Source organism: Oreochromis niloticus, linkage group LG3 (genome assembly GCF_001858045.2).
Source record: "Oreochromis niloticus isolate F11D_XX linkage group LG3, O_niloticus_UMD_NMBU, whole genome shotgun sequence".
In the NCBI taxonomy this organism is placed as follows: domain Eukaryota; kingdom Metazoa; phylum Chordata; class Actinopteri; order Cichliformes; family Cichlidae; genus Oreochromis; species Oreochromis niloticus.
Genome location: NC_031967.2, coordinates 10,167,778 through 10,194,768, shown reverse-complemented (window position 1 = coordinate 10,194,768; position 26,991 = coordinate 10,167,778). Strand labels below are relative to the sequence as shown.

The 26,991-nt window shown below is 40.4% G+C and overlaps 3 protein-coding genes across 5 annotated transcripts; 1 reads left to right on the top strand and 2 right to left on the bottom strand.

The window, feature by feature from the left end:
* The first annotated feature begins 15 nt into the window (after nucleotides 1–15).
* Nucleotides 16–11,952, top strand: majin (membrane anchored junction protein). Of its 3 annotated transcripts, none has more exons than XM_019348128.2 (10): nucleotides 16–170; nucleotides 376–492; nucleotides 2,194–2,239; nucleotides 2,338–2,413; nucleotides 2,576–2,674; nucleotides 3,289–3,305; nucleotides 3,567–3,706; nucleotides 9,008–9,074; nucleotides 10,953–11,020; nucleotides 11,494–11,952. In XM_019348128.2, exons 2-10 carry the CDS (start codon nucleotides 392–394, stop codon nucleotides 11,537–11,539), a joined length of 660 nt encoding a protein of 219 aa, XP_019203673.1. In that variant the 5' UTR covers nucleotides 16–170; nucleotides 376–391; the 3' UTR covers nucleotides 11,540–11,952. The 3 variants fall into 3 exon arrangements, with proteins under 3 accessions (XP_019203673.1, XP_005468123.1, XP_005468122.1); XM_005468066.4 differs by having other exon boundaries at nucleotides 2,191–2,239; nucleotides 10,956–11,020; XM_005468065.4 differs by having other exon boundaries at nucleotides 2,191–2,239.
* On the bottom strand, nucleotides 11,506–15,983 carry gpha2 (glycoprotein hormone subunit alpha 2). The gene is made up of 3 exons (XM_019348120.2): nucleotides 15,422–15,983; nucleotides 13,269–13,453; nucleotides 11,506–13,180 (listed from the first exon to the last, which is right to left on the bottom strand). The coding sequence occupies exons 1-3, from the start codon at nucleotides 15,540–15,542 to the stop codon at nucleotides 13,076–13,078; spliced, it is 411 nt and encodes a 136-aa protein (XP_019203665.1). The 5' UTR covers nucleotides 15,543–15,983; the 3' UTR covers nucleotides 11,506–13,075.
* Nucleotides 15,984–22,208: 6,225 nt separating this feature from the next.
* On the bottom strand, nucleotides 22,209–25,326 carry LOC100707302 (glycoprotein hormone beta-5). Its single transcript, XM_003452400.3, has 3 exons — nucleotides 25,257–25,326; nucleotides 24,189–24,390; nucleotides 22,209–22,804 (listed from the first exon to the last, which is right to left on the bottom strand). The coding sequence occupies exons 2-3, from the start codon at nucleotides 24,387–24,389 to the stop codon at nucleotides 22,616–22,618; spliced, it is 390 nt and encodes a 129-aa protein (XP_003452448.1). The 5' UTR covers nucleotide 24,390; nucleotides 25,257–25,326; the 3' UTR covers nucleotides 22,209–22,615.
* Nucleotides 25,327–26,991: the final 1,665 nt, after the last annotated feature.

The following is a 26,991-nucleotide window of genomic DNA, read 5'->3' as shown; positions in this document are numbered from 1 at the left end:
CCCGAGCGGCCGGAAGGCGGGAATACATCCTGCTCAGCAAATCTCGAGACGAATCAGACGTTTGATTGACGGATACAGATTTAACTGTTCACGGTCTGCTCGAAGTCGGAGATAACCCAGTGAACGACGTAGCGAATTCGAGGTCGCCATTTTAAGCATTAGACAATACGGTAATTGAAAAAAAAAAAAAAAAAAAAAAAACTAAAACGAGAGAGATTGAACTTTTGTTTTTTTAACATATGTAAAGACAGTACTGCATGTGAAATTTGCCCTGTATAGCTATCTGAACATTTTCTCCCTGCTGTTTTTCCTATTGAATCCTCACTATAACAATGACTACACGAATTGGCTAATTTTCTCATTTTATTCCCTAAGCTCATTTAGGTCGACTATGCCGTTGCAGGCCTTCTCCTTTCCTCTCCCAGAAACTCGATTCTTTAAAGCAGGGAGTTTCATCTACAAGTTCACGATCAGAGGAGGCTCCAGCTACAGGCAAGACAGTACACACTCAGGCTCCAGTTTATATGTACACAGCTCAGAAAAATGAAAGGAAGGCTTTTTAATCAGAGTATAGCTTTATATTAGCTAAACTTCAGCAGTATTGATGTGGTCAGTTAAACAGCAGATGGGGTTGTTAATTAGTTCCAGCTGCTGCAGTGTTAAGGTTCACAACAACTGGGCGACAACAACCCCCAAAACAGCAACGGTGTTAGGGGTGGACATTTTTCCCCTCCTCATCATTTCTGACTATTTTTTTAATAGTTTTGCATCTGGCTAGTGTCAGTGTCACTGCTGGTAGCATGAGGTGATACCTGGACTCTACAAAGGTTTCACAGTAGCGAGACTCCTCCAGGATGCCCCGACATTCTCAGGCTTGCATACAAGCACGTGAAGGCCATGCAAATTACTGGGTACCATTTTGAGTTGCTCCAATGAAATTTCGGCCCATTTTCAGAGTTTTTTTAGTTCAGTTACTCTGTAGGTTGATAATTTTCATTTTCAGGTAATTCTGCATGCTTTCATTCCTAATACATGACTCAGTCAATATCAGTATAGATATCAAGCATCATAGTCTGAGATCTGATGTGTTTTCAAAGTGTTCCTGTGATTTTGTGATCAGTGCGTTTTGCCTCTCTTCAGTGTAGAGAATGAATCAACGTCACATCCCCTACATAAAAAAGCAGAAATAAACATGGTAACAGTCGAATCCTAATTGTGTGCTAGTAAAGACTTTCTTGTTTGCTCGTTTCTTGGTAGTCTTTCTCCAAACCAGAATGAGCTTTACTAGCATTTTCAGAAATGAAATAATTTAACTGTCTAGGCCTGAGACGATTCCACTTCCACGCGTAGTTCTTCAAAGCAGAGCAAACCTGCAGCACAGCTTGAAATCAGTACACGGGCTGCAGAGAAAGTAAGGATTTAGGTTGCACCTACCTTTTATCTTGCCACCATGTGGGACATCCCTTTTTCCCTTGATAGTCTAAATTCTTTAAAGCACAGTAAAATGTTTTCAATCCCCAAATCAGTTGGGGAAACAGCTGTGCTTCAAGCTTTGATGCTTTCCGTGCTTTTAATGCCACTCTTTATAAGGGTTTCTGTTATATATCACGATATATGATTCCTGGCAGTTCTTTTGATCAGCAAAAGACGAGAAACATGTCTCACTGGATCTGTCTGTCTATATTCCAGGATAATGCCCCGTAATAAAAGTCTGAGTGATCCTTGATTCTGCCTTAAAGCTATTTTCTATTATTTAAAATACAACATACACTTCTATTACACATTTAAAGCCCTGCAGCACTTAGCCGTTTCTATTTCTGTCAGGACAACTTTAATCAAAAATATTCTCACCACAGTGTGTCATATTTGGCCGTACAGTATGGCTCTGCTCTGGTGTCTACCCACCCTCTATCGAAGCAGCAGCAGCAACAGATCCTCCTCACTGACATCAGTGGTAACAGAGGGGATGGAGGTGGGTTGCAAAGCAGCTTGCAGAGTCATCAAAAACTATTCATGCTGAAACAGTTTAAATAGCACAGTCCGTATGGGAATTCCAAACAGGATGGCCAGGTTGATAAAAAGCCTTCAGTGACACGATAGATGTTATATTTAACTTTACTGCTTTTGTAATAAGTTGACGACTTCTTTAAGAGAGAAACTTGATGTGAGCATCTAATGGGTGTGTCTCAGCAGCCAACAGGATGTTATGGGAGAAGTCGCCTTCAATCAGGAATTAGAGGTAATTGTGGATCCTGCTCAGCACTCATGTGTTGTTTGACACACTGTTCTTTTTTAGATCCTCTTTTCATGTTTGTGCCTCTTCTTCTCTGTTTTAAGGAAATTATCAGGGCCGTTCTTGGCAACCTGGATGACCTTCAGCCCTTCTCCTCCGCCCATTACATCATCTTTCCATGTATCCTTCACCTCTGCATCATCTCTCAATTTGACCAATTATTTCTCTACTTATGTTACTAAACTGATATAATACAGTCCATAGGCATGTAATGATGATCACAAAAGTCAAAATGTGAATGGTAGCTCCTGCCTGCTGTATTTTGTTAACTGTAGCTGCCAGATAAGAAACGGTGGGAGAGTGTGTGCAAACACGATGAGATGAATCTGAGCGTCTACCCTTTCACTCTTATCCTCTACCTGGAGAAAAACATGCAGAACGGTGAGGGCAGCTGCACGTCTGCTGGGTATCTTGCAGCTTTAAAGCTAATGTACTAACATAACACACTATAAAGGAAGCTTCAACTAAACTGACGTTCACCTTTAAAAAAAAAAATGTTTTAAGTGTTTAATCTGGGAAGAGAGATTTAATTCTTCACCCTTATTTATCTTTTAAATTGTGTCATCAAAAGCAAGATGCAAGCAGAGGCGTGGACAAATACTATATAGAGGTTTAGCAGTTTTATTTTATGCCACCTTGTTGCTTCTCCTCTGTCCATCTCTTAAGGATGACTCCGCTCCATCTGACAGATAAAATATGTGAGATGGCCCATAAAATATAACGATACATCATAACAAAGCTATGTTGTGCAATACCTCATATTAACTGTTTTCATTTAAAATTATGGCTCCAAAACAAAAAATTCTTTCCCTGTTGGTTTACACCTGCCTTCTTTATAACTCATCTCTAAGACATAAGGAAACAAGGGAAGGAATCAAGGAGGGAAAACCGTGAGAAATGAGAACCATGATCAAGAGTAAATGTGGCAAACCTGGGTGGAAGGATAGTGTTCAGGGATGATGATATCTCATGTCGGTTTATTTGTGTTCTTTCAGGATCTCAATCAGTGGAGGTGAGTGGATTATTATGTTACTCACAAGAGTACACGAGAGAATGTTTACATTTTATAGTCAAACTATTTAACAAAGAAATACATGTTGTTGTGGTTAGTGCCGAAACGTTCTGCTGTAATTATGTGAACACGTAGTTTAAAGTTAAAATCAGTGACTAGATGAAAAGGTTGTATGATGTTTTCCTTATATTATAATAGAGTAGAATCAGGTAATACAACTGTACAGTCGAGCTGGGAAATCATTGAAGCGTCTTTCTGTAGGAGAATGATGTAACGCAGCACATCCCCTCCATTTCTGAGTCTCAGTTAAAGCACTGTAAGAGACATTCACCACTAGAGGAGGCCATACTAAAGGACTTAATCAATGACATGGAGGCCGAAAACAGGGTGGCAGTGACTGGGTGAGTGTTCTCTCTCTACATACATCTCTCCCCAACACATCTGCTGCATTTGTAACATTTACAATTGTCTTTGAAAATGTAAAAATTGCATATCTTCAACACTCACCTGGTTCTCTTGTGACAAGTTTTATGCTAATGCAAAACAGCAGAGGTTGCACTTGGTTTGAAGTGAAATGGTGAGCTAGTTGAAGGTGGTGAGAGAGCAGACACATAGTTAGCTACTCCCCTAAGTTGGGCATAATAAACCCACCACATACTTTAACTGGCCAAATAAACGTGAGATGATGGGTAGTGGGAATGAACAAAGAAGTAGAAAAACGAACCGGCAGCAAGACAAAGCTGTGGTACAACCTGAAATCGTCTTGAAAAGCGCAGATGGCACAACAGAGGAAGTGGACGGCCAAGTTCACAACGAGACACTACGAGTTGGGCTTGCTACAGTCGGTAAAGACATAAAAGACCTTACGCAAGAGCTAAAAACCGAACTAAGCACTTTAAAAGACAAACTGAAAAGAGAGTTAAAAGAAGAAATTGGTGCTCTTCAGCAGAAACTTGAGCGTAAGCTAACTGAGCATGTAAACAAACTATACATGTGGAAGCCTCGCTGAAGCCCAGGTGCACGTAGCAGATGGAGTTTTGTATTCAAAGCTGATGTTCGAAGCAGGAAAAATGAATAAGCGTAAGGATTTGAGTGAGTCTAACAAGGACCAAACTGTGATGGCTGGATTACTGAGTCAGAACATCTCCAAAACGGTACGGTGTGCGGTGTTTCTGTCTGCAATGGTCAGTATCTATTAAAGTGGTCCAAAGAAGCAACAGTGGTGAAACAGCGACAGGGTCATGAATGGCCAAGGCTCATTAATGCACGTGGGGAGTGAAGGCTGGCCTGTGTGGTCCGATCCAACAGACGAGCTACTGTAGCTCAGATTGTTGGAAAAAAGTATTATTGGTTCTGATAGACAGTTGTCAGAATACACAGAGTATCATAGTTTGTTTGCATAACCACAGACCAGTCAGGGCAGAGCTTTATTCCCAACGTGTAACATACCGATAATTTGTCACAGTCATCGGTATGTTCCACGTTGGGATGAGAACGTGTTGGTCAGGGTGTCCATGGTGACCCCTGTCCACTATTGAAAGTGCCAACAATGGGCATGTGAGGATCAGAACTAGACCACAGAGCATTAGGGCAAGTAGCATGGTCTGATGAATCACATTTTCTTTTACATTATGTGGTTGGTTAGGTGCACTATGGGAAGAAGGCAAGCCGACAGAGGAAGTGTGATGGTTTGGGCAGTGTTCTGCAGGGAAACCTTGGGTACCACCTAAGTAAACATTGTTGCAGACCTTTCATGGAATCAAAAGCAAAAATGATTTGAGGAGCACAACAAAAAGTTCGAGGTGTTTATTTGACCTCCAAATTCCCCAGATCTCACTCCACTCAAACATCTGTGGGAAACAAGTCTGATCCATGGAGGCTTTACCTCGCAACTTATAGGACTTGCCAGATTCCACAGCATACCTTCACGGGTCTGGTGGAGTCCATGCCTCGACAGGTCAGGGCTGTTTTGGAACCCAAAGGGGGACCAACACAATACAGGATAAAAAAAAAGAATCATTGTGATCAGTTTGGCTCTGCTCCCACAGACTACACTATCTGAAGCCTGAGGTGACAGATTTGAATCTACAATTTAAATCGGACCACGGCAAAAAAAAAAAAAAAAAAAGCCGTGGAGTTCTGCTTCCTCTAAATTAGATACAGCTCTAGATGCAAACTGCAGCAGCTTTTCGCATACACAAAAACATTGTTCTAATCCTGACTTCATGGATTAATCCATTTGCTCCCTGTACATTTTAGAATTGATTTTAAGATATTAATAACTTCTAAAGCACGCCCAGACCTGCCCTCTGCTTCATCTGAGCCAGTCACAGCGTTAGATCCACGGATGGAGCCTTTCTGGCTGTTCCAAAGTCAAGTACTCAATCTGAAGGTCACCATCCTTTTTCCATTGGGGCCTTAGAAGAGGGTATAAAGCTTGTAGAGTCAGTGAGTTCCTTTAAGTACTTGCTTTTTATGTGATGTCATCTTTCATCACTCTTTTTCTCACTTTTTTTCTATTGACTAACATATTTTAGTCTTCTGGTGTATTCCTTTATTATTATTATTATTTTTATTATTATATAGGATCGGCCCATAGCTGACATACTTTGGGTTATCTGGAGGACTGCACCAATGCACATCTTGTAGCTTCTGTATTGGCTCTGTTTACATGCAGAGCTACACAAAGGGTCATGCAGTGGGGGCCTTAACCCTCCTTTAGATTTACTCTTCCGGTGTATGTTCATGTTCATGTTCTTTCAGGTGATATAAGGTGACTGAGTCACTGAGGTGACTGACATAGGTAAACTATCTTGGTAAGAAGCCAGTGCATATTCTTGTATTTTCCTTCGGAGTTCATTTATGTTCCTGTAATAAGACGATACAAACAATAAGAGGACACTTGTTCATACAAGTATTATACACGCACAGTTTAGGGATCAAAATCAGTGTCCTTGTTCATAAAATCACCAAGTCATTCATTTTGACGACCACTTTGTTTCACACACACAAACGCACGCTTCAGTGGTTCTTGCAGTTATGAAACAGGCAAGAGGCGCCACCTCAATCACTCTGACAGTCAGATCAGTGGGGTGAAAATTATTATTTGAAATGTGTGCACACACATAAACAAGGTCCCGTGTTCCATCTAGTTCGTTTTACCTTATGTAAACAGAGTTGTCTCCTTTTTAAAACTCAGGAAACACACACACACCCTGCAAACAGATCAGCCTCGAGCATCAGAACCAATTCACAGGAAATAAAGTTTCACTGAGATTTTCTCCCTGAACTACGCTCACCACACTCACTAATAATGGTGCAAAATGATACCAAATGTAACACCGTGCATAAAACCACAACTATAGAGGCATCATAGAGACATACTGTTTCATCAATGAAGGCAGTGGTGTGTCTGTGTGTGAGATAGGAGTGACAGATGCTTTGTTTTTGTGTTAAACCTGCTGGAAAAACTAAAAGCAAAGAGTGAGTTTCTCAGAACAAGTACGGACGTAAATCTGACAAACAATCACAGCTTTTATATTTCTTCTCTACACTTATCCCGTTCTGATTCTTCACTGTAGTGCATTTGATATTAGCTGTAAAATAAGCAGGCAGTGCATTGTTTTCAATATATTTAAAACATTTCCTCATAAGTACCCAGGATCAAAGTGGACTCGCGCTTTTCTATACTGTTTTCCTCTGAAGCAGGATCAGTTATAGTTAGGCTCTCAATTGTATTTTTAACACAAGCCACCATTGGTCCACTTTTCTCTTTTCTGGGCCTTGTCTCTAAATTGTGGTTATTTTCAAGCCTCTCTGAATCTGGGTTCAGAAGTTCTTTTTTTGCACATAAATCATACAAGCACTGCTGTTTTTAAGAGTTGTGGCCAATCGGAAGCTTTCTGAAGCAGAAAATTTCCTTAGTCACAAGAAAAACTGAATAGTTTAGTGCCCTTAAGGGTACTTGTAGAGTTTCTTTGTACTTGCTCACTGACCTAATATATTGTGGATGGCAGATTATGTTAGATCTATAAACGTACAAGGATATTCCATGGAAGGTTGGCTTTTTTGACATATACTATTTTGATAAGCAGACACTTGGTCCAGTATAAGGAAGCAGTTAATGATGAAGCTTATGTACAAATTTCATACGCAGCTGGCATTGTGTAGTTATTTGCTCACATGGAAAAGTACTCTCACTACATTTCTCCCACTGTAATCTACGTACTTCCATATGAGACCCTTGCTAATTTGGTTGTACTGGCTCCCATCAATTTCAGGGTCCACTTTAAGATGCTGCTTTTAACTTTTAGAACTCTGCATGGACAAGCACCAGCATCTTAAAGTGGACATTTACATCCATACATCCCTAGCAGGTAGTTGTGAACAGGGCCTGCCTGCTGTGAACTAAAGGAGACAGAGCTTTTGCAACAGTGGCCCCAGACTCTGGAACTCTCTCACATTGAGCCGAAGATCTGTGTGTTTTGTTTTGTTTTTAAAGCAGCGGAAAAAATAATAATCCTTTTAAACTTTCTTTTGGCAAACATTTGGTCTTATTTTGTTCTTCTTTTTTTGCATTTTATTTAATTTTTGTCATTGACCTAGCATATTAAAGTTCTTGATCATTTCTATTTCATTGTTATCTACATTGAAGGTTGCATGGTAGTTTTTATATGTCAGGATTTTGTTTTTAGACATATTGAATAGTATTCCCATGTTATGGGACTAACATGTTTTAGGTTCTTCATTTGGCCAGACTTGGGTGGTACTTGCTATGAAAATGGTAGAACCTTCTTAGAGAATGACAAAAGCTCTGATATGTAGAGTTTGCTGTTAGACTGTCACGGTATCAGAGAGTTTTTAAGAACTGTGCAGAGGACTAGTTATTATTAGTAGAAATGTAAAAGAAACCAGATAATCTAATAAATGACCAAAGATCTGCCATCAATGATGTGATTCAGGGTTCTCTGACTGTGTGCCTATGGTGATAGAAGTTGGCTAGTTGCTGTGTGTCCTTTACTTTTTGAAAGCCAGCATTAAAATGCGGTACCACTCTCTACTATCATGGATATGTATATATTAATATGAATACATTCATTATTTAAGCAACACTGTAATCGTCAATATTTTCCCCCCAAGTCTGCTGTTTGATGTTTGCTGTAGTGAGACAGTTGCTCATCAGAAGAACCTCAAGCAGCTGTAAAGCCAGTTGAAATGTTTGGTTGCTTGTTCCTCTGCCTCAGGGACTGGGTCAGGGGCTTGCACTCACTGATTCAACTATGATTTGTGAATAATAGCAGAAGCATTTAAAGGTTATGTAAGGCCTTGTTTCTGAAAACTGAAGTAGAAATGGAATTGGACTTTTTAACAACATCCTAAGCAAATACACAAAGGACTGAGCTCTGACAGACGGTCTAGATTAAAATCCTATTTTAAATCCTCAAATGTATCACCTTAATCTGTGGAGCGAACGTTTTCGATTTGACAACAAAGGTATCGATCTGTGGTGGCCGAGCGAGCATAACGCACACTTAAACGATCACACCAACACACTTGTTAAATCAGGACAATTATTGCCGAGGCAACCAAAACTACGACTGACAGATCTTCTCGTATTTATGATAAAGTTCCTCAGATACTTGAAAGTTGTTTGAAATCATAACGTTTTTCCACCCAAAGTAATTGCTGTGTCCAAATTACAGCATGTTGGACTTGGTCGGTGAGCACTCACAGGGAAAGACTGAAGAAGATCCAGGACACGTTGACAAGGTGATCCTTTCCAGTTCGACGTTTTACTCGTAACTTCTGATCGATTCTCACACTCTTCCGTGTAAAATTGAAGCGTCAGTCATTATTTAGAGTTTACCGATTCCAACACTTCAAACTCTAATGTCAATCTTGTAACACCCTTTCATTTCCTCTCTGACACACACACTCTTGTAGCATCTTTGTCTTTATTGCAGCCCGAGGCTAACATTAGCGCAGACAGGTAGGATAACGAGTGTCATTAAGGTTAATAATAGCATTACATCAGACACAGATCTCTGTAATTGTGTGCATGTGAGAGAGTGGTGATGTGCTTTGGTTTAATTAGCAGTAAAATCCAAAATTACCCCTCTCTCCGTTCCTTCTCGTTCATGCCCTTTCATCTAACCTGATCCTCCGTTTCTACATTTGTCCACTCTGTCTTTTTCCACCTCTTGCTTCTGTTCCTTTTTTCCCCTTCAGCATTTGTTTCAAGTGGAAAAAATGATTTAAACTTGTTATGTCAGCCTGTTGAGTTATTATTGTCTCAACACTGAGAAGGAAGTGTCGATACAAGTCTGCGAGCTTTAAAAAGAATTATGTTCGAACATTGTGGTCTTGATGATGTTAATGTACATACAAGCTTTAAGAGGACAGCCAATATTTTTATGAAATTAATTTCAATTTAAACTAATGTTGATTGCAAATTTGTGGTTATTGTAAGGCGGTAGTTTGTTTTTCACATGCGGTTTTAGTAACCCAGGACTTCACTTACTGAAAGAATAACTTTTGTGGGCACGTTTGGCTGTTTCTGTTAACAAGATGAACAGAAACAGCCAAATGTGTACTTGCTGGTCACCTTATTACTGTTCGGTAAACCTTGCTACTACCAGTTTGGCTCACCTTTTGCCTTCAAAACTACCTTAATTTTTCATTGCACAGATTCAACAAGGTGCTGGAAAGATTCCTCAGAGATTTTTCTCTGGGTCTTTCACATGACAGCATCACGTAGTTGCTACACATTTGTTTGCTGAACATCTGTGATCTAAGTCTCCTGTTCCACCAGATCCCAAATCCACTCTATTGGATTGATCTGGTGACTGTGGAGGCCATACAAGTACAAAGAACTCATTGTCATGTTCAAGAAACCAGGTTGAGATGATTTGAGCTTTGTGACGTGTTGCATTATCATGCTGGGAGCAGGCATCAGAATTCAGAGAGGCTGTGGCGTTTAAATGATGCTAAAGTAGTACTACGAGACCCAAAGAGTACCAACTGTGTACCACTAACACCAACTTGAGCCATTCGTATATAAGGCTGGAGGGATCCATACTTTTATGTTTTTACACCACATTCAGACCCATTTGAATTTTGCAGCAGAAATCAGATTCATCAGACCAGACAACATTTTTCCAATCTTCAATTGTCCAGTTATGGTGACCTCCTCAATTGTACCCTCAGTTTCCCGTTATTATCTTACAGGAATGGTACCTGGTGGGGTCTTCTGCTGCTATAACCCATCTGCTTTAAGGTTCCACATGTTTAGCTTGAACTTCAGCAGGTCGTCTGGACCATGTCTTCACATCTAAAGCATTGAGCGATGCAATGAATGTGATTGGTTGGTTACATACTTGAGTTAACAAGAGTTGAAAAAGTGTACATGACAAAGTTGCTGTTGAATGGACCACTGAAAACCTCATACCGGCTTAGTTGATGCATCTCTTCTTATGCCCTTTTGTGGCTCTCTCCTGGTCAATTCACATACTTGAACATTTTTGATTTGTTTTGGGGGGGGGTTTATGTTTTTTGGGGTTATATCACCATATGGGAAAAGTGGTGAAAACAAGTTATAGCACCTGTGTGTTATTTATCTACATTTTCTTCTCTTTTTTTAATAAAAAGCAGCCTGAGATAGTACTGCAGGAGCAAGGGACACCTGTGAGACCAGGATTTCTGAAGCAGCTGGCCAGGTCAGTATGACAGTGCAGTGCCCACACCATCAGTAGAGTTTTTCCTTCAATGCTGCAGGCAGACACAGCAGGGTAACAGTCAGACAGTTGATTGATTGTTTACACCCAGGGGAGAAACAAGAGCTGATTTGTACGGTCGATCTGCTGATAAAATAAGATGTCAAAGATTACAATGGGTTGGGAAGTCCCACTCTGCAGGAATGCTGTAATTCCTGTGCATGTAAGCACAGAAATTATAGTATTCCTGCGAAATGCCTGCTGAGACAGTCGCCCGATGTCCTTAGGCATATCAAGGACTGACATGAGCATGTTCTGAACGAGCATGCCAAACCATCTAACAAGTCTTTTCGTGGTGGTAATGATATACGGTAGCAGCTCTGTGGACTGAGCCCAAGAACCCAGTCTTAATGTAATCAAATGTGCATTTTTTTCACTGCAACAATCTCTAAAAGTCTTTGTTTGCCTCTTTGCAGCCATGTCTTCCCTTTCTCATTGTTCGTCAAAGATCCAGAGAATTAGAAAAGCAAGTTCCTCAGTAATATTACCAACTGAATTGTTTATTGATATGATGCATGCACAGTGTACAGTGAGACAGTGATGAATGAGGTTGATAGGAGCACAAACTCACACAACATTTATCACTTAATTCAAGGCTGAATTTAAAGTTTAGCTTAGGGATAGAGGTTGTGGTTAGGCATGTTATGTGACCGCTTAAGTTTATTTGTGCGTGGTTGTTAAGAAAAAAATAGAAAATCCAGAGAAATTATTTTAAAGTTGCAGAATAGAAATTTATTGACATACAGTTTCATTACAAATTACACAGTGCATTGTTCCTCTTTTTCATTTCCAACATTCTTTGGTTTCATCAATAGATATTATTTACAAAATGACTTTAGTTCAGATTCTTAAATATAAATAAATTGTGTACATTCTTTGGTCTCATGACTGTGATTAGTGGTTACTACAAGAATGACATTCCTCATATATTGGAGCTTTGTATTGTTTCCAAAGACGGTATTTCAACTTTTTTGTTAATCGAAGTCAACAAAGACATGACTCGACTGTTTTATCGACTGCTATGTTTTCATTCATTTTATATTAAAGTCATTCTAAATCTGACTTTTTGTTCCTGTGAGTTTGATTATATCTGTGTCCTGACACTTGCTACTGAGTCACAACGTCTGATGAAAGATGATTGAATAATGAAGTGTTTGCCAAGCCTCAAAGCCCTGAAGCAACACTATGAAAATGTTTAGTTTGTGTGCAGTGTGTGTGTGACAGAATGGTTTCTACAGCCTAAACTCAAAGCATGTCAATCAAGTTTCTCTTACATCACATTTTACACAAAGAAACTAACAGTACATTAAAAAGCGTGAATTTTTCATGCAGTAATAAAGTAGTTAGATGTGTAGCCAGAGAATTTACTGTCTACACTTTCAGGGTGTCGTGGTGTTTAGTACGTTTAGTACTGCCGGGAGCTTTTCTATTTTGGATCTTTTGTTATCTCATTTCCTGTTATGCTCATTTCCAATCTTGGACTTTACTAGAGTAGCTTTGCATGAATCACATATCAGATTAATCTTTAATGATCTAATACTGAGCCTTGGTGCAGCCCCTCAGCTCTTCCACTGTCAGAAATAAGTCGTTTTAGCTCCACCCCCTCACCTCAGGCTCACTTTGTTCTGATTGGCTGTCTGTCTTAAACAAAAGATTTGAATTGTGTGCTATATATGTATACTATATATGTGTTTACAGCCAAAACTCTGTGCTTCTGATGACCATATTAAGGATGAGTTTAACTAATATGAGCATCCACCACTAAAAAAAAAAGTATATATATTTCACAAAATTAAGGGAAAGCATAATAGGTCCACTTTAGTGAAGGAGACCCTGCTATGAAAGTACCATGGTACAATGTCAGTTAAAGTTAATTTTGTTCAAACAAGCCAAAATGGACAGAAAAAGAAAACTTGTAGCTCAGTAATTTACTGCCTACACTGTAACCTGGTTTCTCATTGTGGTTAACATTAGTATGCAGCATAATATTATTGTGTATCAGTAGCGTGATTTGCGGCACATGTCACAGCGGCACGCCTTCGCTGTCAGGATCTCTATTTCGTCATGGTGACGACCCTGCGGGCAGTCCAGGCGAACTTTGACCTAAGTGAAGGCAAAGAAAATGAACAACAGTAAAAATGAAGCAGTAGTTGCTCCTATAATTGTTTCCTCAGCATCTCCCGCCTCTTACCTTGGCGTCCTTGCTAATGGTGCAGCATCGTGAAGTGGAAGTGATGTTGTGGGTGAAGTTGGAGGCCACCAGTACCGAGTATCTGGATGGAAAGGCGCTGGACTCGCAGTAGCCCACACAGGCGTAGACCAGATGGATGCCTTTACATGTGCCGCGACGGTCGCTGCGGATGGTCACGTTGAAGGCTGGAGGAGGGGGAAAAGTACAGGTGAGTGCTTGGTTTGCAGATCCATGCAGAAATTTAAGACTAACCAATAGCTCACTCCCAAAGAATCACGGTCTTTGATATGCATTCCCACTAAGTCCAGTTCTCTGATCCTTTAATGGAAAGTTAAAATGTGTACATTTTCTCACCACTAGATGTCAGTAGATTGCAGATTCCAATCAGCTGAGTTCTGTTTTCTTACCTCTCGCAATTCAAGTGCATAGTTAGCTATGGTGGACAAACGGCCAAAAAAACATCCAATTTAGACTGGGCTGATCCGTTTGGACCGAATCCATCCGGGAGCATTTCCCTATCTGTAGAAGGCTGCCATTTCCACGTTTTACCTCAGCTGCCAATGCCAGCTGAAAAGTGTCCAACTTTATTTACACTAGGAGACGCTGTCTGTGAAGGTTCTCAGTCATCCAGGTCATCGTAGTCAAAGGAGTTTGCAAAGAAAAGCGTCTGGACAAGCAACTCAAAGAAGTCCAGACGCTTTTCTTTGCAAACTCCTTTGACTAGGAGACGCTATAAAATTTGTGAAAAGAGTCCGATACAAATCATCAAATCAAGGAAGCTTGCTTCTGAAGAATAAAAGCCATAGTGTGGTGATTTGTGAGGATATGCTGAACTGATGGTAGGGTTGCTTTTTTTCTTTGCCACCCTTAACTACTGTACTGTCTATTAGCTACTGTTAGCCTCTATCAGCTACTATTTGCTGACAATAATAAAACTTTCTTTGAAGTGACACTGGTGCACTTTGGCGCTTAGTGAATTAGCACTCATATGTGGTGAGAATGTAATGGACACTCAAGCTTAGCATTAGCTGGCGTAATGCTTTGGCGTACTGCAAATGTGGTGGGTCTCTGGCTACATGGTGGAGCATGGTGCTTTCCACCATTTTCAGACCAGTTCCTATGTATTTTTAATGCATGAATTATAAGTTTATGAGAATGCAGCATTCCTGGCTGCTCCCAAGTAACCTTAGGTAAATACTGAACAACAACTGTTTCTCCCCAGTGCGTCCATCGGAGTGGGAATGTTAGATAGAAAGCACTTAGGTAGAAAAGGTATAGAAAACAAGTGCACATATGAATGAATAAATGAGACATGTTGTATAAAGCATTTTGAGTGCAGTGAATAGAAGAGCACTATATAAGAACTACATAACCCCCCCCCCCCAAATATTTTGACCTGGGACAGACTGGCGTCCTGTAGAGACCTATGGCAGCTGGGATAAACTCCAGTACCCCACGGGGCCCCTGAATTGGATAAGTGGAAGAAAGTGGATGTATGATATTTTGTACATACAAATTGATTATGGGGTTATTACTTCTCAATCATGTTTATGAATGCAAAAGCCTAGAAGTCAGTTTAAATCAGACCTCAGTCTCTGAGGTTATTCATCCATGAAAAAGTAAAATATGTTAAAATAAAAAAGATCCAAACCACAATTATGAAAAGTATGGTTTGGCACTGTCAGGATAATGCTGCTAGAATACCAAGGACATAATTTAAGTCTGTGAGAATTTAATGCTAAAAGCTAACTTTGAATAAAAAGTATATCTAAGTGGACACTGAAGCAACACTGAACTGGTTCCATTCTGGTTGGTGAACTTATATTTGAAGCAAAACACCAAAAATTTGGTTCCTGTTTGGTTTACAGTTCGGAAAGGGGCCACAACTTAATCTCTTCTAAAACTGTGTAACTCGTGTCCACTGGCCTCAGTGTCTGCTGAGAAACAGCCCACACTGGAAGAGGTTTGGGAATTGATCATCGCATAAAACTGTGCAGCCAAAGGTGGGGTAATTTCCGTAGTATGAACATACTGAATCCGCGAATCATCTGTGAATTTCTTGTGGTAACCTCTTCCACAAACTTTAGACCTTTCTCTCTTTTATAACCAAAAAGCTGGCACCTGGAAACTGAACTATATAGTTTAAAACTTACGGTAAAGGTGACAGCCTGGGGTGAGGACATCGGAGCTCCAACCAATAGAAGAGGAGAGCAGCAGGAGTGAGATCACTGGTAGGGCCAGCAGGCAGAGATGTGAGGTCATGCACAGCGACATCTGAATGGTTCAAACAGAGGGACACGTTACATGTTGCTACAAGAACCCAGAGAAGAGAAAAAGCGTTTTGTCCCCAGCTTTTAAGGAAATCATGCAAAATGCACAGGGCCAGTGGTTTCCGATCCTTGGCGCAATAAATCAGAGCGGTCTCAAGATGGCTCAGAACGACTATTGCTGCACAAAAGAGTTTTTCAGCTTTGTCTTATTTTATTGTCTGGTTTCCTGTAAAATCTTGGAGAGTTTAACCTCTTTAAGCCGAGCAGGCATTGTTTGGTTTTGAAGAACATGCCAAAAAAAGTTGGAGCCAGTCATTACGTCACTTAAATCAGATTTGCATTTGGTCTTCTGGGCCATGAAGAAGCCATGATGTCTTTTTTTAATCTTCTCGGGATGAACTTTCCCCTCAAATGAAAGGCCTCCTGAGAGCCTCCTGCTCTTTCTGCCAAGGTGGTTTCCCATCCTGCATGTCTGCCTGTGTGTCACTCGGTTGAGTAACGGCTGATGTGAATAAAAACAATACTGTCTCTATCTTTACAGTCTGCTTCATTTAACAGGTACCCGCTGACACACGCACACACTCCGTTTAAGTTCACAGAACGTACACAGCCACAAATATATATGTCGAGCACACACACAGACGAACACAAGTCGCAATCGATGAGCCTGAACATCGTAGGTTTGACGTACCCACCATCCTCACCCACACGTGTGTAAACAATGTCACGTTTTCCCGGGAATTTCACGCTGCTGACCCCTGCCCTCTAAATTTGCAGCTCTTTCCAGCTCTACTTCCGAGGAATCACAACTGTGGCATTGGCAGAAAGGCCTGGGGGATGCCATTAACACTGCCTGTACAACCAAATCAACAGTCCAGCCACTTACATATGACCGCATCTGTGAGAAGCTATTACCCCCGTGTCAGCTGGAGAGGACAGCAGAAATTTCCCCACTTTGGGAAAAGTTTTAGGCTTCTCTGAAAATAAAAAAGTAAAAGATAAATATTTAGCTTTAACTTAACCTTTTTCTCTAACCCTAAAGCTCTTCCTGTGAATATGATACACTAAGATAAATACATATTAGTGTGTTATATATGTTTGTTTGTTTGTTTTTATGTTACGGACTCCAACCTAGCTGAAAATTAGCTACACCAGTGAGATGTAAAGTGAGTTTTTGAAGTAGGCTGTTATATCAATGTGTTCATATTGTAAAGATCCAACTCATATAAGACCTAAAAACTATTGTGTAAATAATATTAACTATGCTTAGTTTTACAAAGATAATTTTGAAAATAAAGGGATACAATTGTAGTCATGACTTTCAAAATAAAACCCCTGCAAAACTCTTTTGTACAAACTGCATCATTTGGATGTATTTTTGAGAAATGCAAATGAATAAAAAAATAGCATTTTTTCATATTTATGGATACTTGATATGACGCAAGACGTGCTTTTATTGTGATATGTTTGTTACTATATAACACATGAAAAATCCTCACACAGCAGGATGTTAGGAAGCGTGAAAAAAAGATGAAAGCTCTTCCTTAAAATTGAGAAATGTCAATATAATCTAGTTTGTAGGAAATTAAGAAAGAGAAAAGCACCATTTGGTTTAAATGTCTAAGTGCATTAAAGTTTAGATCTGGTGTTAAAAATAAAATAAACAAAAAGGAGAAGGCTCTTACCTGGAGATGCAGAGCTGAGAGTTCTCAAGTGCAGGGGTGTGTCGACTGACAGGTGTCTGTGAGAGAGTGCTTGTTCTGAGCCTCATGCAGGGATATAAGTAACACAGGTAAGAACGAAGGCGCTTATAGCTCTGGACACGCCCACAATTAGAGAGCTGAGTGTGTCTGAATCTTTTTTCCTTTCCTCTGCTCCTGTTTTCTCCTCCTCTGTAGCTGCTCTTTCTACCTGCGCGACAAAACACGTGTGGTACTGAGTTCTCTCGATATTCTGAAATCGAGGTGAACCTTTTTTTCCTGAATGACTTCTTCTTGGAGCGTGTTACCATCCCTTCACCTCTCCCTCCCCCTTTGTCTCAGGCTCCCCAGTTTTTAACCTTTTTAAGGGGACCGCTGCTGTGACACAGAGGAAAACTAGATAGGTTTTCCATCAAGAGAACCCACTCACAGCTTTGCCACACATGCATGCATGGAGACACACATGCACACACACACAAAAATCACACAGGAAATAATAATGTTGTAGGCCTCGGTTGCCAGTTGATACACAGCACGAGTGAACTGAGAGGCGGACCTCACACAAGCCCATTCAGAGTCGGGCTGGCTTTTCCATTTGTGGCTGCAGGAGGAAGGACGGGGTCAGGTCCGAAGATTTTGCGGGTTTGGGTCAACTGTGTGTGTATGTGTTAGTAAGAGAGAGAGACACATGGTAGGTATATTGTATATTGTGGGGAACAGCTGGCTCTGCTTCTCTTCTTCCTCATCATGAACAGAGAGAGTCAGCTTAGCAACCACCCTCATCCAAACTCCAGCGGGTAAAGACATTCTTTTAATAGACTCCCAGATTATTAGTTGGATTTTTAACAGCAGCTTCAGCGACATGTCGCTAATGTCCCAAACTGCCAGATCAGACCGCCAATGGCTGTGTAAATCTTTAAAAAGGTTCCCGAGGGATACTTTAATGTCTTTGGTTTTTCAATGAGTTTTATTTAATGCTGTAAGAAAGAATCCGGGACCCGAGTAGACCACTGATGTTAGGCTATACAACTGTGGACCTTTTAAAGCCATCTATGCCCCTGATAGAACTGGATATTGTGCCAGTAGAGGTGATTTTAAGAAGTCAATAAAACTTAGCTTTGGTTTGGGTTCTCTGAACAGATGTTTCTGAGCGAAACTGTCACTCGAGATCAAAAGATGTCAGAAGGTGAAACTCTGCAAGCAATTTCTGAAGGTAACAACACTGTGAGTAAGACAGGAGGGCTGCTCTGTGCTCTTATCAAAACTTTGCTTTCTATATTTGCCTTCAAAAATAGCTCTGTGATTTACCTATATAGAAATGTGGAGAGAAAATGCAAAAAAGTCTCATGAGTCATTCTGTAAAAGTAAAGTACATTTAGACCATCAGCCATAAAAACACTAATACTTTAGAACTCGGTTAATAACTTTTTAAAATTGGTTTAAAACAAATTACTAAATTACTAAAGTCACATTTTTATATTTAGTCCACACGCTGGACTTCTTTGAGACGTCAGAAATTAATCAAACATAAGATTTAACCAGTAAATCAGATTTTTCTGTTCAGTAAAGCCATAATTTTAAAGACTGTAATAATTTTTGGCATCTTAACAAACTACTTTTTGTAAAAGCTCAAATTTTAAAATTCACTACAGTGTCTCACTGTAAACAACACTGAAAACAACATTGCAAAATATATCAATACATCAACAGAAAATTAGAAATATAAAATAGTAATGACGCTGTCTGGGATGGAGAGATATTCTGTAACTATAACTGTAACAACATTAATGACATTATTATCATGTGCATTATTGTCACTTTTATCACGACTTTGTGTTTGTAGCTAAAACATGGTAACATTTCTCACTACAAGGACACTGTGAACACTTTATTTGAATGACATAAGCGGTTATATCGCCATGGTACTGCAAAGCAGTTCAACCCCTGAGAACATTGGTGCTTCCAGTGTGTGCAGCCTCACACACTCTTCTCTATCTCTCACACACACACACACACACACACACACCTTCTTAGGAAAACACAATTATCAATATGGCCCCTCTACCCCAAACATTCCCACTCCAGTTATGTCAATGGAAAATGGAATGTGTGACATCATCACCGTGAACCCCCCACCTATACACACACGGAGTCATAAAACTATTAGCATGTTGACCCTAAGTGTCACGGACGGTCACAGTGTGTGTGTGTGTGTGTGTGTGTTTGTGTTTCCTCTTATTCCATGCCAACCAGAAACAAAGGGAGAGAGAGACAGAGAGAGGTTATAAATCTGAATGGGCCACAGCACCTCATCAGGAGTCAATGAACTGAGTTGAAACACACACACACACACACACACACACACACACGCTCATATTACTCCAGTGTGACTCAGCGGGGTGACTGATGTTTGTATCGCTCAGTGTCCCCGTCGCTTTCAGCTGCCATGGAAACCATGGCGTCTTGAATAACTATAATATCATTAATGTGTCCGCTTCCACTTCTGCCCTGTTATTTTAATCTCATTGTGTGCGTGTGCGTGTGTGTCTGAAGTGAGGTTAGGGATATTGTGTGCGACTGTTATTCTAAGCGGCGTACGTGTGTGTATCATCGCGTCTGACGGGATATTGTGTGTGCTGTCAAAGTGTTGAAGTCGTTGTGAGTTTGAGATAAATTGCGTGTGTGTTATTTTGGGCACAGAGACAATGCAGGATTAGACAAAGTTTCCCTGTTTCTACGATGATGTTTTAATCCTGCCGACCCATTTACTTCCACTGATAATGCAAACAACCTTAGACACACGCACACACACACAGACGCACAAATTAACAAGCATACAGTCTTTTACTTTTCTGCATCTTTATAATTCCAACAAGTGACACAAATCAGCTGTAAGTAACTATTTGTGTGCATCTGAAATAGCATCATATATATCACACCGCGCACACTCTCACACACAGACACACACATAGAACACTTAACTAATTTAGACTGACAGGAGGAAAGTGGAGTTTCCACAAAGTGAGCTCAAGGTGTACCATTCTGAGGACACGTACACACACACAGACACGGAGGAGTGGAAATATAAAAAGGCCAGCATTGTCTACAAAAAGCAGAGCAAAAGCCTGTGGAATGTGTTCCTGTGACCTCACCTGACAGTCAGCGTGCTGAGGAGCATCGGGATGTCACTTATTGGATTAAACTGTGCCTGCATCCATTTAAACAGTGTGAGATTTATTTGAAGATGCCTGACATGTGAAGCTGCTCACGCTTATTTCCATTTCATTTACAGCACACTGTTTAACCACTTGATCTCTCACTGTTGATGCAGTGCTAAATCCTTTGTAATCTGCAGGTAAATCAAGAGGCAAACTGTGGGCATGTGTCAGAAACTGCAGTTCCCTTAACGGCCACTTGAGGCTGGCTGTAAAAGTGAAACAATAACCACACTCCTGAGTTGAAATGTTTGACTTTACAGTGTTCAAAAGCATGTTTACAACCTGGTTTTTAGTCTCTATAGTTTCCCTCCTCATATCAACTCAACACTTGGTTCATGCACTTGGACATTGTGAAGGCTTGAAGTGGAGTGAGGGGATTGCTTTGATTACTAAAGAGCCATGACTGTTTTGGGTTGGGTGGGTTTCACCTCCAGTAAGTGGAGGCACTGAACTGGAACTCGTAACTGTGTTTGTGCTGCTGGTGAATTTCTGCCTTGTTTTAACTGAAATATTTGACTAATAATCTGGCTTGCTATGAGGTGGAGCCAGTCCAAGTAGAAGAAGAAGAAATTCTACTATTTTATTAGTCTGCGACTTAGCATGTATTTAGCATGTGCCTGTGGTATGCGCCAGTACAGATTACGAATGCAGCTGATAACTCTGCATTCGTATTATTGTAAGGTAAAGATATTACATTAGTACAGACAAAATCCCAGCAATCAAACGTCGCTCTATGAGCAAGCACTTGGTGACAGCGGGAAGGAAAAACTCCCTTTTAACAGGAAGGAGCAGAACCGGGCTCGGGGAGAGGCGACCATCTGCCGAGACTGGTTGGAGATGAAGGGAGGAAGACGGGATAAAAGAAACACTGTGGAAGAGATTACACGTGGAGTTGTGTATAACCACACAGAGAGCGAATAAAGGTGAGTGAACAAGAAACAGTGCATCATGGGAAGCAAAGTGCTCTACTGGGCCACTTCACTGCACTAAAAAGTGCTGAAAAAGTTTAATGCCACTGGTTACCACGTTTATATGATCGAAAATGCTGAATTCATATTCCAGTATAATAGTTCACACTGATGTGTAGAAAGCCTTTGACCAGCCTGCCTTTGGAATCAATGCAAATCTCCCCAGATCTGGAGCGTTACTCAGTAAATACATTGTAATTCTTACCATTTCCTTTCATGGCAGACAAGCAGATGCCATGTCCAGGAATCTGAGAGCTTGAAAAGAAGGCAAATGGACCTGTTTAGGTTTGTGGAGATGTTTTGCGTCTCCTCCTGTAACTAGGGTGCCGGTTTTGAGGGTCCCACGGAAGTTTCACCCGCTGACCCCAGTGATGGTAATGACCCATCCGTTTCTTTAATGTGATGACTCACCTGATCAATAGTGAGTTAACAGCCTTCACCTCCCTTGCATTAGCTTTCCCTTTTATTTTCACCCATGTCATCTTTAATGTGTTTGAAGGCTGTTTTATAGTACAGGTAACTGCATCCCATAGTTTCTGCTTGCTTACTTCCATGTGTCTTTCCTAATGCCTTTAAGTATTACACACTGACTCACTGATTTTTTAACTTTAAAAAAAAATGGCACATTTACTGTAATGTTCATATTTTTTGCATTAAAAATTGAATTAATAGAAAGGTCATTCCACCCTGCAGAAGATGAAGAGCTCTTGCAAACAGTGCACTGCATATTACCTGGTTTTTTTTCAGACACTGATGTAAAAGTAGGAAAACTGCGGGCTGGAATTTTATTTTATTTTATTTGTGAGTATTCCCAAACATATTAGTTGTATCCAATTTCTGTATAACTTGGTACACAAGGACAGGAAACAGTTACATTACAAAATGCATTCAATGCTAATTTTTGTGCATAATGAGAAACTGAGTATCGTTAACATTATGAGTATGACATTACTTGTATTTTTTACAGCAGATGCAAAATAGATGCACATTATTGTTAGTTGACAAAGTCATGAAATATCCATCTCTCTGGGGTTTTTTTGTTATTCAATATAAACATCCTGCTATTATATCTTTCTAAGTGCTATCATCACCAACTTAAAGTTTTAATCACATGTTTTTATCTTTTTTTCGGTTCAGACTCCGCCATCACACTGTTGATGGAAGCGTTTAGGGAGAGGAGAGCCTCGTCCGTCAGAAGGTCTCACACTCTGTGTCCTGTGTGGAGCACACATCGCAGTGGCACTCCAGAGCCACGGGATAGTGGTAGAGAGGGGAGACGTCAGGCTGGCAGCCGGGCAGCCGGGCGGTCATGTGGCGACTGCGGTTGTACGTGCACACACGGTGGTGACGGTGGATGTAGGGGGGGTCTGGTACAGGTTTCTGCAGGGTTCACACACACACACAGAGGTGAATCACAGGTTGCGATTGGAGGAAACAAACTTCAGCGACTCTCACATGAATTAAAAGCTTTTAAGAAGTTAAACTAAAAACAAAGAAACATACATTTTGGTGGTTTTTTGGTGGTTTAAAAACAAACTTCCAATTTTATGTAGTAATAGTTGACATAAGAAATCAGTCTGAAAAACACAGAGACTGCAAGTTGTTGTTGTCTAAGGTTACTCAGAGGTACAGCATTAACATGTCAAATATTCGGAAGTACAGTGAAAGATTGGTATCCCCTGACTGGGATCTGAGCATTTCTTATAAAAAAAAAGTAACCAGAGAGCTAACGAGACGAGAACAGATCATCAGCTTTGTTATAGTTTGACACAAGTCCTAGGACATGTAGGTGGGCAGTTCAATCCAAATATCAATAGTTCGATACCAATTTTGGTTAAAAGCACTTCTTCCCTGCACATTATACGCACCACACTCGCTCATATATCCCCCATGTTTCGATTATTGTATCGTCTGAGTCGTCTATGTCCTCGTCCTGGATATGTCTCTTCTAAGATGTTTTCCTGTTTTATTTGCAAATGAAGTTTTTTTAAAAAAATTGTTTCTAGCGCGATGTTTCTATCTGCGAAGTTTAGTATAAAGCCCACTGTATTATGTGAAATCTTATTTACTTATTTTGTTTTTGGAAGTAAAATAATATACTTTAAATATGCACTATGAAAAATGTCTCTTTTTTTAATCAATCAGTCAATCAAACCTTTATTTGTCACATGCAATGTTTACACCTGCAGTGAAATTGGACCCCCCCGACCATACATACATAGCAAAGACATGACGTGGGGAGACAGGTCGGAGAGCCTATATCACATATCGCATTAAAACAACAGAAAATAACCCAAAGTCATTTAGAGACAGGCATATTTACATTCCACGTTTTCAAAAAACCCAGTTTCAAAATACATACAAAGCTGAAAGGTGTGTCATTACTGTGTAAAATGAAAATCACAGTGATTAGGTAGTCATTAAAAAGTGTTCAGAATTTGCAAATTGATGATGATTCATCTCATAAATTAAAACACGCTGCTCTCCCCTATACAGGCTGACTCTATAAGTTAAAAGTATCGGTACTGGTATCGGCCACGTAATTACTTAGTATCGGATCAATACCAAAATTTGTAGTATCGACATATTATTAGTGCACTAATAGGAGATGACTCCTGTTTCATGTTTCAGTATCCCAGCGTTAAAGACACAAACTCCTGGGTAGGCTACAAGTAGCTGATGTGACATTTATTTTCTCTGTGTGTGTGTGTGTGTGTGTGTGTGTGTGTGTGTGTGTGTGTGAGAGAGAGGGAGAGAGAGATACCTCCCACGTGTGACAGCGCCCCCAGCAGGCCTCTGTGGTGATGCGCAGCCCCTTGCAGCCAGGCTTTTGCGCCACAAAGGAGAACTCCCGCACTGCGCATCCACGGAAACCCTGGAGCGTTGTTGTCACGGTGACACACAGCACGGCTGCCCCAGCAACCAGCAGGAGGAAGAAGGAGAAGGCGATACGGTGGAGGTGCATGCTGGGTATAATGGAACAAATAATAAATAAAGAGGGTTAAGTTCAGCAGCTTTGTGGAATAAATGCTATTTTTCATATTATTATTTCACTTAATCATCAGGAACACATGATGTGGTGTGATACAGGGTAACATAATGGAAAGATGCTTTCACTGACATTGAAGAAAAAAATATTAAATGAATAAATATTATCACTAATTACTTAAAGAATATACCTATACAGTGTATATCTCTTCTTGTATATTGAAAACAAGTGATAATAGTCAGTAAAGGTGATGAATTGCCAATATTTTACATGAGAACAGAAGGTGATCTACAGCAGTGTGGCAATGAGCATGACTCATAACTCCCTCTAGTGTCTACTCTGGCTACTGCAGCCAGTAACGCCACTAAAAAGTTGGACACAAAAACATTTCTTAGTGTTGAGAGTAAAAATCTTTGCAGATGGGAAACCTGACACTTGTGTTTACATGCATAAAACCTCATCTTCGTCTTCTCTTGTAGGAAACAGAATAAGCATCCGTGTCTTTTCAAAGGTCTTTAATGCTACAGGAGACGTTTACTCAAAAACGGAACATTTTCAAGCAACCCACCTGAAGCTTACTGAAACAGCTGGATTTAACTCAATGTAGCCACACTGTTAACTGTTTCACTGGTTTCTTTTAAGAATACACAAAACCCCTTTAAGTTAGCAGAAAATTGAATTCTTTCAGAAGCTCTGATACCACTGTCACTGGACTCACTCTGTAATTACTCTGTAAAGACTGCAGAAGCATCCGAACAAAACCATCCACATCAGGCTCAATTTGTTATTGTCACATATCCATCGTACATTATTTTAAAGATGTTTCAGAAGACGATCTCTCACCTTTTCAGCTGAAGATCTTTCAGAGGGTTTGAGCTGCAGGACTCGGGTCTCTCTCTGTCCGGACAATCCAGTGAATGGAACCAATCTGTCCTTGTTATTGTTTTTAGAAGGCCATTAGGGCGGACGGACACTCTGACATCATAGCAATTACAATAAAATACCATTAGGAACCCCAAGCCAGAAATAATGGAGACTCCCTGGAAAATAATGATGTTTGTCTGTATTTTCTTAACCTCAGCCTGTATTGTATCTCTGTGTGTGTGTGTGTGTGTGTGTGTGTGTGTGTGTGTGTGTGTGTGTGTGTTGTGTGCAGTTTCATGTGGGGAGTGGCAGTACTGAACTGTACACCAGGGTTACAGAACCTTTGGATATACACAAATCTTGGCAATAGTTGTTACTTTAAAAAAGACTAAAGACTTAAAGCCTATATATATATATATATAGAGAGAGAGAGAGAGTGTATTGTTATGATTTCCAAAAGTCATACTTAAAGTCAAATCAGACTCAGTGTGACAGCAGGCGTTTTGGGGGTTTTTGCATGTCTGGTGCATGTCCTACCCATAAACTGTATATAAAAGATGGACATTAGTCCTAAAAGCAGAGAGACTCTCTTTAACCTGCATTCCTTCTCATTCCCAGCAGAGGTGATTCCTCTGATTTATGGTGTTCCTTTACTGGTGTCGAGTCTTATTCAATACAACAAGTCTGTTAGAGTCATAAAGGATAATAAAGCTGTGTCGTCCCTTGTTATATCTGGTTTCAAGATGGCGACAGCCAAAATGCACAAGCCAAAAGGCTGACATCAGCAGTGTTTGAAATCTTCATTTATATGATCTTAATGCATTTATTCAGAATACAGATTAACTGTGTCCTCAGCTACAGAACTGTTTAAACTGTACCCGTTGTAGTGCTGTGACTATCAGGGATGCTCTTTTGCACCCACACACTGGCACAAGTTGAAAATCTAAAAACCGGAGTCACATTCATAATCAGTTTGTTAAAATACCCCTGTGCACTAGCAGATACACGTCAACCAAATCGGAACTAAAAATCAGGATCTCTGAGCACAAAAGCAAGACAAGAAGTGCTGAAAGATTCCCAGTGGCTAAGCGTCGTAATCCAGCTGGCAATCTTGCAAATTCTCTTAAATTCCAAAATATAGAAATAATACTTCTTCCTGAAAGAGGCGGTGCCTGAGAAAGATTATTGCTACAAAGATAATCATACTGGATTCATGCCCTACACACAGAAACACTTGAATAAAAAAATATTGTCAAGTTAAAAACCTTTTCATGTTTATTTGTGTTTTTGTTATTCTGTGCTTCTTTCTTGTTAAACTGCACATAAAGGTTTTTGTTTTGTGTTTTTTTACTTAGATATAGAACATTTATGTTTTAGTAATGTCTGATAACTTTAGTGGAAATATGTCCGGCAGCACGGTGGCACGGTGGTTAGCACTGTTGCCGCACAGCAAGAAGGTCCTGAGTTCAATTCCACCATCAGGCCGGGGTCTTTCTGTGTGGAGTTTGCATGTTCTCCCCGTGTTTGCGTGGGTTCTCTCCGGGTACTCCGGCTTCCTCCCACCGTCCAAAGACATGCAGCTTGTGGGGATAGGTTAATTGGATAATCTAGGTGTAAATGTGCGAGTGAATGTGAGTGTGAATGGTTGTCTGTCCCTGTATGTTAGCCCTGCGACAGACTGGCGACCTGTCCAGGGCGTACCCCGCCTCTCGCC

What these genes read in the sequence shown, in the direction of transcription:
- majin (XM_005468065.4), top strand. Translation starts at nt 392, where the DNA reads ATGCCGTTGCAGGCCTTCTCCTTTCCTCTCCCAGAAACTCGATTCTTT. An exon ending in CCATTACATCATCTTTCCAT is followed by an intron (nt 2,414 to 2,575) that starts GTATCCTTCACC and finishes TGTAGCTGCCAG; the next exon opens with ATAAGAAACGGTGGGAGAGT. An exon ending in TTTCTGAAGCAGCTGGCCAG is followed by an intron (nt 11,021 to 11,493) that starts GTCAGTATGACA and finishes GCCTCTTTGCAG; the next exon opens with CCATGTCTTCCCTTTCTCAT.
- gpha2 (XM_019348120.2), bottom strand. Translation starts at nt 15,542, where the DNA reads ATGTCGCTGTGCATGACCTCACATCTCTGCCTGCTGGCCCTACCAGTG. An exon ending in CCCAGGCTGTCACCTTTACC is followed by an intron (nt 13,454 to 15,421) that starts GTAAGTTTTAAA and finishes CCCCTCCTCCAG; the next exon opens with CCTTCAACGTGACCATCCGC. An exon ending in CCATTAGCAAGGACGCCAAG is followed by an intron (nt 13,181 to 13,268) that starts GTAAGAGGCGGG and finishes GCCTTCACTTAG; the next exon opens with GTCAAAGTTCGCCTGGACTG.
- LOC100707302 (XM_003452400.3), bottom strand. Translation starts at nt 24,389, where the DNA reads ATGCACCTCCACCGTATCGCCTTCTCCTTCTTCCTCCTGCTGGTTGCT. An exon ending in GGCGCTGTCACACGTGGGAG is followed by an intron (nt 22,805 to 24,188) that starts GTATCTCTCTCT and finishes TGAACCCTGCAG; the next exon opens with AAACCTGTACCAGACCCCCC.